General features: G+C 29.9%; 1 protein-coding gene across 1 annotated transcript in view; it reads right to left on the bottom strand.

Annotated features, from left to right (window-relative positions):
• Window positions 1–4,354: 4,354 nt before the first annotated feature.
• Window positions 4,355–13,025, bottom strand: part of LOC113391065 — a 101,900-nt gene continuing 93,229 nt past the window's right edge. Inside the window, exons 9-10 of the mRNA XM_026627039.1 lie at window positions 4,854–4,988; window positions 4,355–4,488 (exon numbers count right to left, since the gene is read on the bottom strand). Of these exons, the coding sequence (XP_026482824.1) occupies window positions 4,355–4,488; window positions 4,854–4,988 (269 nt within the window). The remainder of the gene's footprint in view (window positions 4,489–4,853; window positions 4,989–13,025) is intronic.

Raw genomic sequence — 13,025 nt, 5'->3', positions numbered from 1 at the left:
ATGTAATGTCTTCACTTTCTCTTAACTAGATTTTAGAGTTATTTTAAAATTCCAGAAAGTAGATAATTCTACAATATGATTTTAAGACCAGTTGTTTGGAGTATCTCTATAAACAATGGCGCTGTTAGCAAAATCTATCTTAGTTTGGAACCACACTCATCTATTCGGGAAAAAAATTTATCGCGGAAAAGGGCGTCCATTAAGCAAGTGATAGATTTTTCAACGGAATCCCCCTTGGTGATACGTGGTGATATTCAAAATTAGCCCCCCCCTCCCTCACCAAACGTAAGGTTTATTTTTGGTTACGAAAAAAAAGGAAAATTTTGGATTTTTTTTAAAATGTTTGGATTTTTTACTAAAAAAAAATCAGGGAAACTAGTGTGGTGTATGGCATCGTGTCTTAAGGCAAATTGCTGGAACTTTCCGTACCAAAAATTATTGAAACAATTTTTTTTCCAAATCAATTATTTTGTTAAGAAAAGCAGAAAAGTTCTTTGAGTCATTTAAATCAGACGCTTAGTTCTCTCAAAAACTGTCATTTTTTACACATTTACCTCCGTATCTTCAAAATGGCTGGGCCTGCCTTTGCCAAAAACTAATAAACACTTCTCCCAATCATTACTAATTGAATGTTTTTTAGATCATTCAAATCGGATGCTCCGTTCTCTCAAAAACTTGATTTCTATTTTTGCACTCTTTACACTTTATCTCTGTAACTGCTGGACCTGCCTTTGCCAAAAACTAATCAGCACATCTGATTGCTGGATCGGACGTGCTGATTACTTTTTGGCTAAGACAGGTCTAGCCGTTCTGAAGATAAGGGGCAAAAAGTGACAAAAATAGTAACTCAGTTTTTGAGAGAACGTAGCGTCAGATTTTAATAATTCAAAGAACATTTTACTCATATTGACAAAATGAAAAACTGATTAAATATTTGGAAAGAAAGGTCTAGTGGTTTCGGAGATTTAGTAAAAACTAGCTGTAAGTGGAATTCTGTCTTAAGGCAATTAAGGCATCTTGCCTTTAGGCAAATTTCTGGAACTTCCCGTACCAAAAATTATTATTTTTTTAAAAACGATTAACATTTTTGAAAAAATTTTACTTCGAAAAAATAAGATTTTTGAGAAACTATAAATTGGACAAAAAATTATTTTTTTGAAAAAAAAAAATTTTTTTTTTTTTTTTTGAAAAAAAAAAATGATTTCTTTATTTTGACATATTTTGGAAGATCTGAACTTTTTTCAAAGCAATAGCGTACTGCTTTAACTGCATAGAGACAAAATATAAAGCGCGTAAGCGCCGCGTCGCTGTCTAACGGAATAAACATTAGTACGGAAACCCATAGGAATGTAAACAAAATTTATACTTATTGTTAAATCTCTATAAAATATCTGATAATTTGATGTGCATATGTCTAATGATCATTTTTGACCGCCAAATGGCATTTTTTTTACTTTTTTTGTTATATCTCCGAAATCGCTAGACCTGCCCCTATGAAAATTTGATAAATTCTTCATCTTGTCAATACAAGTAAAATGTTTTTTTGAATTGTTTAAATCGGATGCTCCGTTCTCTTAAAAACAGAGGTAGCGTTTTTGGCACTTTTTGTCCCATATCTTCGGAACGGCTAGACCTGCCTTTGCCAAAAACTAATCAGCACGTCTTCTTATCAATACGAATCGAATGTTTTTTGAATTATTCAAATCGGTTGATCCGTGTTCCCGAAATCGTCGACGAAAATTTGTATCCGCACACACTCAAAGAAACTCAAAATATAAAAAATATTTAGATTTTTCAAAATATTTCAGATTTTTTCAAAAATTCTCAAAACAATTTTTCAAAGTTTTCAAAAGATTTTACAGCTTTATTTTTAAAATTTTTAATTTTTACGGAAAGTTCCAGCAAATTACCTTAAGGCGCGATGCCATGCACCACTAGTTTTTTTTTAATTTTTTATTTTTAATTTTGAATTTAAAAAAGACTCACTCTTCTCCAAAAACTCATCAGTTCTTCACACTATCAACACAAACCATTTTTTTTTTTAGTCATTCTATCAGATAATCCGTTCTCTCAAAAACTAAATTACCATTTTTGGCACTTTTTGCCCCGTATCTTCAAAACAGCTAGACCTGCCTTTGCCAAAAACTAATCAGCAAGTCTCCTTATCAATACAAATCGAATGTTTTTTGAATTATTCAAATCGATTCCCAAAATCGTCGACAAAACTTTGTATCCGCACGCACACACAAACATACATCCATTTTTTCTAAGGTATGCCAAAATGTTCAGAAACATCTGAAACGTAAAGATACGCAAGAATTTTCATTTTCGATTTTTAGCGATTACTATAACACCCTACGAAAAGTTAAATATAAAATTTTTAACTAAAATGCGATACTCTCCCATCATGAACCTGCCTCCAGACCACCCGTAAAAATAACAACAACCCTCAGCCTCGTGTCCAATAATTAATCGGCACGCGTGTCTAAAATACTAAACAATTATCGTATCGTATAAAAGTTTTCACACGCTCACCGTTCGGTCCTCGGGGGCGCGTTTTAATTGGGGAGCACCCTCGCCACTCGATAATTGATCTCACTCCTGCGCGCCCCCTTAAACGAGGGTATGAGTCATTACGAGAGAATTACAAACCCTAAACAGAGAATGCCCTAAACGTACCCGTTACGTCCAATTTAATTTTAAAAGATAAAAAATAGGACGGTATCTGTAATTGTTTACTGGAGCGGAAAAAATGGACTATACTGTCTAAATTGGGTCAGATCTATGTTGGAAAACCAAGTCCATTTGATCAGTATGTGAGATCAAAGTAGACAGAAATCGAATCGGAACAAATGAGAATGATATGTCATAATACATAATTTTGTAAACAATTATTTTTTATATAGTTGAAAATTATATAATTACAAATCAATCCATTTCCACATTGGTGACCGACGCCTTGAAGATTGCAAATAAGAATAGATGAACAATGGTGCAAGGGATTGGAAAATTAACTCCAACAAAATTTTAAATAGATATATAATTGCGGCTCTAAAAATTCATGGTATTTACTAGCTTTTTTTGTCTGATTCTGGTCTTCCGTTGGCTTACTTATACAGTATGTCCAGACCTCTGGTCATCGCGATCATCGCAAGAACTAGCTCTGACCACCACTGTCTTTTACCGGCCTAACTATCCAGTACACCAAGTCTTTACATCACTGCGAGCTAGTCAGCATCAGTAGTACCATTTGCACCAAAAGATGAACACCATATCTACAACTCTTCTACATTCAGTCTACACATATTTAGTACAACGTGTTTCCGATCACCTTAAATCCTTAATAGATCCTTAAATCCGAATTACAAGACTGTGAAAAATTATAATTCAGGAAAATAAATTTTGATCCTTAAAACCCCAAGCACAAAAATCTGGTGACCGTTTGCTTCATAATTGAATTTTGATCCTTAAAACCCCAAGCACAAAAATCTGGTGACCATTTGCTTCATAATTGACAAATTGGTTTCAGATTATTCTCTGTTCAATCAATATCTACATTCTAAAGACCTTTTTTTTCTGACAAAAACAGCACAAAATTTTAGTTCAACAATTGTATGTTCAACAATTGATGAAATACCATTATTCAGACTGTCTAATCAATTAAAATTTATTGGACCGATTCTGCCTCATAAAAAACCAATGTTATAGAAAGACTATGTTATAAAGAACTTGTTCAAAATATTCACGAAGGCCATGCGGTGTTGCTGTGCAATCAAGCGTTTTTCTCAGGTTGCCAGATAGAAAAACTAACCTAGAAACCGCACAAATGTCAAAAAAAAAACGATCTTAGCAGGTTCTTTCTGACCCAGCTTCATAACATACGAGTGACGGTGCAGTTTATGTGTAAAACGTATAGTACGATTCAGTAGCATAATGTATAGAAGATGGAGCGAGCCTTGCCATAACATTGATCTGCTGTGCGGCAGAATCGCTCCATATATTTAGGAGACGAATTGTTGATGCTTGAGACATCAAGCACAAATATCTAATGATCCAAAATTCATAAACTATTATTTACATTCGGGTTTCAATGAGTAGCATTCCAATAATCCAGATACTACACTTTGAACTTTGAACCTTCTGTTCAATTAATTTTACATGCATGAGATCAAATTTTGATCTTTAAGATACCAAAGATAAATAAATAAAAGCATCCAAAATTTTTTCATTCAATTCAGTTTTCCCATTCACAAGACAAATTTTGGTGCAAACTTTAAAATCAGGTGGATATTAATTTTAATAAAATAATTTCTTCCAAAATCGGCCAACCATAATTTAGCAACTAATAATTCTGTTACTCACCAGGACATTGTGCGCAGTCCGATGTCCTCTGGACATTTTTTCCAGGACATTTTCTGCCATCGTTCACAGGAGTTGGATTGTTGCAATATCTGATCCTTTTGCGACCTTGTTGAGAAGAACTTCTTGCTGTTGGTACAGAAAAGAAGGAAAAATTATAACATTTAAGAAATTCATGAAGGGGTTTGGAGAAGATAGGTGGATGTAGAAGACTTGGGAAAGAGGTAGATGAAGTTCCAAGAAAACTGGAAAAAATTCAAGAAATGTGAAAAGAGCATAAAGGGAGTTACTAGATATAGACGTAAATTGCCTGTTTTATAAAATGTTGGCAGGAGTTGCATAGTATCGGTTAAAGAAGTTAGATAAACAATTGAAAATTATAAAAAGTATCGATTTTAAGTAGAACAGAGGTATTCGATTACATGCATTTCTAAACTACATCATTTTATTGCCTTAATTGAAGAGTTGAATATTACCAAATTATAATAGTTTACCTGATGATGTTATCCGGTCGTGTCCTTGCTGAGATGAGTTTATCCTTTGGCTCCTGGAATTACCTTGGGATGACCTCTGAGACAAAGGGCAATCGCAAGGTGTCCATGCAGACCAGGCGGACCAGCCACCATCAACTGTTGAAGAAGAAAAGAAAGAAAATTAATTATTGACGACATTAGACTACAATATCAATGGCATATTGACAACTATTAGACTTTTCACTTCATGACACTTTTCTATATAGTAGATCTAGATTTGTGTATAGTTCTATCTAGATTTGTGAGGCATTTGGGAGATCTGATTAAAAAAACGTGAAATATTATAAATAAGAGATTTCAACAATACCTGTGGACAATGTAGTATGTAAAATATATGAAAGAATTAAAACTTAATAACAACGTAGATTTAAACAAATGTAGAATTTAAAATCCACATTATACAAATTATCCATTCTTAAATATCTACATTTTGATTTAGATCCATATTTCTTAAATTTCTTATTAAATATGTAGAATTTTAAAAAAATGATTAAATAAATTAAAAATCAAGAAGTGTTTTACTAATTAGATAGAATTTAATGAAAAACAAGTAGAACGTCATTTTTAAATCTTCCAGTTTAAAATTCGGTATTTTTGAATTCTGCAATTTAGAAACGTACATTTTTGATTCAGGTAATTAAGAAATTGGAATTATTTTCAAGTTCTGCATTTATAAACTCTGCATTTTTATATTCTGCATCATAAGTTATAATGTGTATTATTGTGGGCACATTAAAAGATTAGAATTTTTAAATTCATTTTCCCAGGATGTCCATTTTCTTATTATTAATTTTATTTGAAAAATTACATAAAATATCAGGTGTAAGTGGCATTTTAACATAAGAAAAGTGTTGCATCAACACTCCGACATGTGTGAATAATCTCCTTATTCAATAGAAATCAAAAACATCAGTAATTTATAGGTAAAAACCAAATTGTTGTAGGTAATTATAATGCTAGGAACTATTGCAGATTATTCAAGTTTGTTTCACAATTTTTGAAGTAAAACTTCTTTAGGCGCGACTGGGTTGTAAATCCGTACAAATGCAACGGAAGTGCGTTACGGCGGATAAGATAAGATAAGAGTGGAATACCAATAATTCGTCATTCTCGATGATATCATTTCTATACGGGTCGATTGTGATCAGTCGTCGTGTATGTGAATAGAGATCTGTCGTTGTATGCGTATCGGCATCAACGATGTATGCGTAACTATATCAATAAGCAAATCGGCATAGATAAATAAACATTTTAAAGTTACATCATAGTACAAATCTTGATTTAATAAAAAATGCCTGAATCAGAATATTTCACCTGTTCCTTGAAAATAATTAAACAAATTAAACATTTGTGCCGTGTACTAAACGTAATTTTATTGATTAGAAATTATTTCTATATTATTCGTAGTTTCTATAATTCTTTGAAGTTATTAAAATGGAAAATATTTTTTGGGCAAGACAGTTATTACAGCTGTTCAAAGAATGAGATTATATCTCCAGAGAAAAAGTAAAAAAAAAACAAGCAGTCAATGAATGTATGTTAATTTTAAAACATGAAGTTCTTCAAACACAATTATTACATAATGAGTGAAGTTGCAAAGTTGTCTAGGCGTTGTTTAACATAATTCACTGTGTGAACAAATATTATAGAATTTATCAATCAGCAATTACTTCATTTCTCTAATTGTAAATGCTAATTACAATGACAAACCGATCATGTTATATTTGAAGTATAATTTTAATTACATTATTGTTTTTAAATATTATAAATATTTTTAATGCTATTATAAATATATAATTTATAATTTATCATTATATAAATGTGTATAATGGTTGACACTAATAAATGTGTGCATCACCAGTGTTACCATATTACTAATAAACATTATTTAAAATTGTTATATGATGTATTTATTTTTACTTAAATGCCATATTGTACAGTAGTAAATAAGTTTTACTTCAATCGCGTGTGAACCTTACGCGCACTTCCTATTTTTCACTTCACATTCATCCACTTTTCTAAGAATCTAATATTTTAGAATGTTCGTTAAAACTATGGCATAACAACATGAAAATTAAAATGTTAATTAAAATTAAATATATGATTGGCAGATGCAATTATGTAATTAAATTTGACGGATTTGACGTGTCAAAAATTCATTTGTTTGGCATTGGATATAGAATATTAGTTGATTGTAGATTGAATAGTGCACATATGAAGAGGATTTGACAAATTAGCTCACTTAAAATGTGAACTTAAGTAATAATGTACAATAAATTGTTAGCAAGAAAAATGTATTAAAATATTATAATTACTAAAAACCAATTGAAATATGGTACGAGATTGTAAAAATTATAGGTAATTGTAAAAATTATAATAATAATGTACAATAAATCGTTAGCAAGAAAAATGTATTAAAATATTATAATTACTAAAAACCAATTGAAATATGGTACGAGATTGTAAAAATTATAGGCAACATTATTGAAAAAAATATTTTGGGCGAAAAAATCCAATATGATACGGGATTTTGACCGCATATACTAAAATAATACACTTCTTTCTGAATTTGTTATACTGTTTGTTATGTCTTTATCTATGTATGTATGTATCTATGTATCTATGTATGTATGTATGTATGTATGTATCTATCTATGTATGTATCTATCTATGTATGTATATCTGTTCTTCGCAAGCAAAAGGGTTGGGTGTTACCGGTTCTTAATTCGTCCCTTCACCTCTCCCCTCCCCTCCGTGGCGGTTGAATAAACGTCCCAGCCCTAAACGTCTCGAATTTAATACTTAAGAAAAGCTGTTACCTTTATTATTAACTTAACCGAATTTACATGAGAATGGTTTTAATATTAGACCGACACCGCCAACGGAAGAACGAACCTCCACCATAACCGCCACCGAATGTGCGCAACCGACATTTGATGATATTCGAGATATGAATTTATATATATATATATATATATATATATATATATATATATATGGTAGAGCGGGGCTTAAAGGTCCGCGGGTAAGAAGCTCTGCCACCGATATTTCAAAACTAAATAACGTTAAGAATTTTTTAACAACAATATTTCAAAGTATAAGGCAAAAGATGTTTAATCAACCATTACCTTGATTATTGCGACAAAGTATTTAATTTCAATATTTAGGAAACCAATTTTTTTAAATATAAAATTTGAGATATAAAGTTAAAATATAATAAAATAGGCATTATTTTAAAATTCTCAAGTTAAGACGCATCATTTAAAATTCAATAATCAAGACTGCAATATTTATAAATAAAAAATTAGAATATGAAATTCACTATAGAAGACCGCAGTAATTAAAAATACAACATTAGAATATAAAAATTAATATTCAAAACAGCATATATAAAAATGCAATATTAAAATATAAAATTCAATATTCAAGACTACAGTATTTAAAAATACAAAATTAAAACATAAAATGTATATTTTTTATAAAACACAGAAATTAAATTAATTATACAGATAAAACAAAGTAATTGAAAACCAAGTATTTGAAACTCAGCATCTAATAATTCAAAATTTAAAAATGAGCATTAAAAAATTCAAAATTTAAAAATGAGCATTAAAAAATACAAAATTTGACAGCACAATATGTAACTAGTAGTGCATGGCATCGTCACATTGAGGCAAATTATTGAAACTTCCCGTACCGTAATATAAAATTTTTAAAAGCTCAGAAATGAAAAATTAGATTTTTTGAAAATCTTAATTTTTTTGAAACGAAACGTCTGGACCTGCCTTTGTAAATCTCTCTATAAATAGGAATCGAATGTTTTTTGAATCATTCAAATCGGTTGAACCGTGTTCCCGAAATCGTCGACATGAATTTAAACAAACGTTCAAAAATCAATTTTTTCTAAGGTATCACAAAATGTTCAGAAACCTCTGAAACGTAAATTTATGCAAAAAATTTCATATACGATTTTTTTGCGATTACAATAACTTACCCTATGGGAAGTTAATAAGAAAGAATTAAAAAGTGAAGAATTTAAACAGACAGTATTTTGTAAATTAGCATTTTGAACACCAGTTCTTAAAGAACGCTACATTTTAAATTGTTTAACTCAAAAACGCAGTATTTAAAGTTCAATATTCAGAAATGCAGTATTTAAAAACAAAAAATTAAGATATAATTATACAACAATAATTACAAAGATATAATTATAAACAAAATAGTTACAAAATAAGAGTGTATATTTAGTGAAATTTAAACAGACAAAACTTTAAAATGCCGTATCAAAAATTGTGGAATTGGAAAATTCCACATGCAATATTTAATAATATAAAATTAATAGTATAAACAATTTAAAAATCTAGAATTTAAAACTACAGTATATTAATTAATTAATATTCACCAAACTATTATTAATTATTAATTAATTTTCACCAAACTATAAACTATAAACTAAACTATAAACTATAAACTATAAACTATAATATTCATCACTTTTGAGTAGCAGTTTAAAAATACAGTACAAATTTGGAAAAATAATTAATTTAAATATTGAAAAAAACACATTTATAACTTTTTCCCCAAGGTAAGTTATAGTAATCGCAAAAAAATCTAAAATGAAAATTTCACAATCTTGACATTTCAAAGGTTTCTGAACATTTTGGCATTCCTTACAAAAAAAAAATGTGTGTGTGTGGATACAATTTTTCGTCGACAACACGAATCAACCGATTTGAATGATTTAAAATAAATCGATTTCTGTTGATAAGGAGACGTGCTGATTAGTTTTTGGCAAAGGCAGGACTGTCCGTTTAGACGATACGGCGCAAAAAGTGTCAAAAATGGTATTTCACTTTTTGAGAGAACGGAGCGTCCGATTCAAATGATTCACTTGATTTATTTGATGAACTGAACAACTGGTGAAATTTTTGGGAAGGCAGGTCCAGCGTTTTCAAAAATTCAATAAAAAAATAAAAAAATAATGCCATTTGGCGGTTTAAAATGATCATTAGATATATGCACATTGAATTATCAGATATTTTATTGAGATTTTATTAATAAGTATAAATGTTATTTATATTTCTATGGGTTCCGTACCAATGTTTATCCGTTAGACTGCGGCGCGGCGCTTACGCGCTTTGGTATTTTTTTCTCTAAAACAGCAACAAAAATAAAAAAATCAAATTATTAAAAAAGGAATCGTTTTTTTTCTTAAAAGTTTTAAAATTTTCAAAAATCGCATTTTTCCAAAATTTTCAAATAATTTTAAAGCTTTTTTAAAAAATTTAATTTTCACTACAGAAAGCACCACCACCACCTTAAAGCACGATGCCATGCAATACCAGTTTTTAAAATAAAATAATAGAGTATTATTAAAAAAAAAATCAAGACAGTATTTTAAAATGCAGTATTAAAAAACTTGAAATTAAAAAATGCAGTATTTAGGATGCAATATTTGAAAATATAAATTTAAGAGTATAATATTTAAAAACAAACAATTGCAAAAAAATCAAAAATCAATAACGTCAAATTTAAAATAATATTTCCAAAATGCTGTAGTATTCAAAAACCATCATTACTATCTATAGTATCCTTTATTTTGTGCTCTATTTTATTTATATTTATGTTATTCGCCCATGTTCTAGATGTTATAGTATTTTGCAAATGTAATTATATTTAAAAAAAATCTATCTTATTATCTTTCAAGACCATACACCACTAGTTACAATTTTATTTAAATTTCTAAATGAAACATAACGAAAGCGATTTCGCACAATGAACGCCGGGGGCGCCGTTGCGCCCCCTTAAGGAAATCTGCTTTCCCTTTTATTAAGTTAAGAAATTTCATAAAATTTACATAATGGATTTAATATATATACAAATATATATATATATATATATATATATATTAAATGATAATATAAATACGTGTCCTCCCGTGTTGTGAAAAGGACTAAATGAACATTTCAATGTGAGATTTTGAGACTTCGGCGACAAAAGGGAGCCCCTATCAGAAGAATGGGGCTCCTTCGATAACGATTTGCATATAATTCAATTGTCTAAATTGATAATCATATTTTTTTAAATTGCATTAGAAGATGATTTAGGAGTATTCGACGGAATTAGGATATAGAAGTGTTGTTTGTTTTCTGATTAAAAATGATGTACTATTGTGTGGAATTTTTTTAATATATACAGTACAATTGCGTTAAAACGCTGATTTCTTGATCTCACAATTATATCTTGCATAATACGCTTTCTTGTTTAAGATACGTTTTACGTTACTATCACTCGAAAATTGTTTAGAAAATTGTTAAATGCATATATATATAATCTATTAATTTTATGTTAATTCTCCACATATTATTTATTAATTCTATATTTTTATTGCATTTATAATCATTGCATTTTTAACTAGTTGTGCTTGTTATCGTGCCTTAAAACAAATTGCTGGAACTTTTCGTATCGGAAATAAATTTTTTGCAAAAAGCTTTAATTTTTAACTTCCCGCAGGGCAAGTTATAGTAATCACAAAAAAATCGAAAATGACTAGCTGTAAGTGGAATTCTGTCTTAAGGCAATTAGAGCATCGTGCCTTAAGGCAAATTGCTAGAACTTCCCGTACCAAATATTATTTTTTTAAAAACGATTAACATTTTTGAAAAAATTTTACTTCGAAAAAATTAGATTTTTGAGAAACTAGGAATTCGACAAAAAATTACTTTTTTTTGCTTTTTCTTTATTTTGACATATTTTGGAAATTATGTACTTTTTTTAAAAACAATCGTACTGCTTTAACTGCATAGAGATAAAATGTCAAAGCGCGTAAGCGCCGCGTCGCCGTCTAACTAATAAACATTGGTACGGAACCCAAAGGAATGCAAACAAAATTTATACTTATTGTTAAAATCTCTATAAAATATCTGATAATTTGATGTGCATATGTCTAATGATCATTTTTGACCGCCAGATGGCTTTTTTTTACTTTTTCATTAGATCACCAAAACCGCTAGACCTTCATGAAAATTTGATCAATTCTTCATCTTGTCAATACAAATAAAATGTTTTTTGAATTATTCAAATCGGACGCTCCGTTCTCTTAAAAACTGAGTTGCCGTTTTTGGCACTTTTTGCCCCGTATCTTCGGAACGGCTAGACTTGCCTTCGCCAAAAACTAATCAGCACGTCTCCTTATCAATACAAATCGAATGTTTTTTGAATTATTCAAATCGGTTGATCCGTGTTCCCGAAATCGTCGACGAAAATTTGTATCCGCACACACACACACATACGTCCATTTTTTCTAAGGTATGCCAAAATATTCAGAAACCTTTGAAACGTAAAGATATATAAAAATTTTCATTTTCGATTTTTTGCGATTACTATAACTTAAAATTTTTATATATCTTTACGTTTCAAAGGTTTCTGAATATTTTGGCATACCTTATTTTTAGAAAAAATGGATGTATGTGTGTGTGTATGTGTGTGTGTATGTGTGTTTATGCGGATACAAATTTTCGTCGATGATTTCGGGAACACCGATCAACCGATTTGAATAATTCAAAAAACATTCGATTTGTATTGATAAGGAGACGTGCTGATTAGTTTTTCGCAAAGACAGGTCTAGCCGTCCCGAAGATACGAGGCAAAAAGAGCCAAAAACGGTAACTCAGTTTTTAAGAGAACGGATCGTCCGATTTGAATAATTGAAAAAACATTTTACTTGTATCAACAAGATGAAGAACTGATTAAATTTTTGGGAAGGCAGGTCTAGCCATTATGGACTCTAAAAAAAACTAAGTTAAAAAAAATGTCAATTGGCGGTCCAAAATGTTTATTGGACATATGTACATCAAATTATCAGATATTTTATAGAGTTTTTAATAATGTGTACACATTTTGTGTAATTTTTTTTGGGTTCCATACCAAGATTTTTAATTACGGTACGGGAAGTTCCAGCAATTTGCCTTAAGGCACGATGCCATGCGCCCCACTAATTTTACTATTTTTTAAAAATAATTAACTTTTTCAAGCAAAAGACCTGCCTGGCCAAAAAATTAATCGAGATTTTAATAATAAGTACAAATTAAGTAAAAAAAATGTAGTAAGAAATGTAAACATTCTTTGGGTTCT

Source organism: Ctenocephalides felis, unplaced genomic scaffold, assembly GCF_003426905.1.
Source record: "Ctenocephalides felis isolate EL2017-DRISC unplaced genomic scaffold, ASM342690v1 CF-g0.4_SCAFFOLD_00845, whole genome shotgun sequence".
Classification (NCBI taxonomy): Eukaryota; Metazoa; Arthropoda; class Insecta; order Siphonaptera; family Pulicidae; genus Ctenocephalides; species Ctenocephalides felis.
This window is presented reverse-complemented; position numbering and strand designations above follow the sequence as displayed.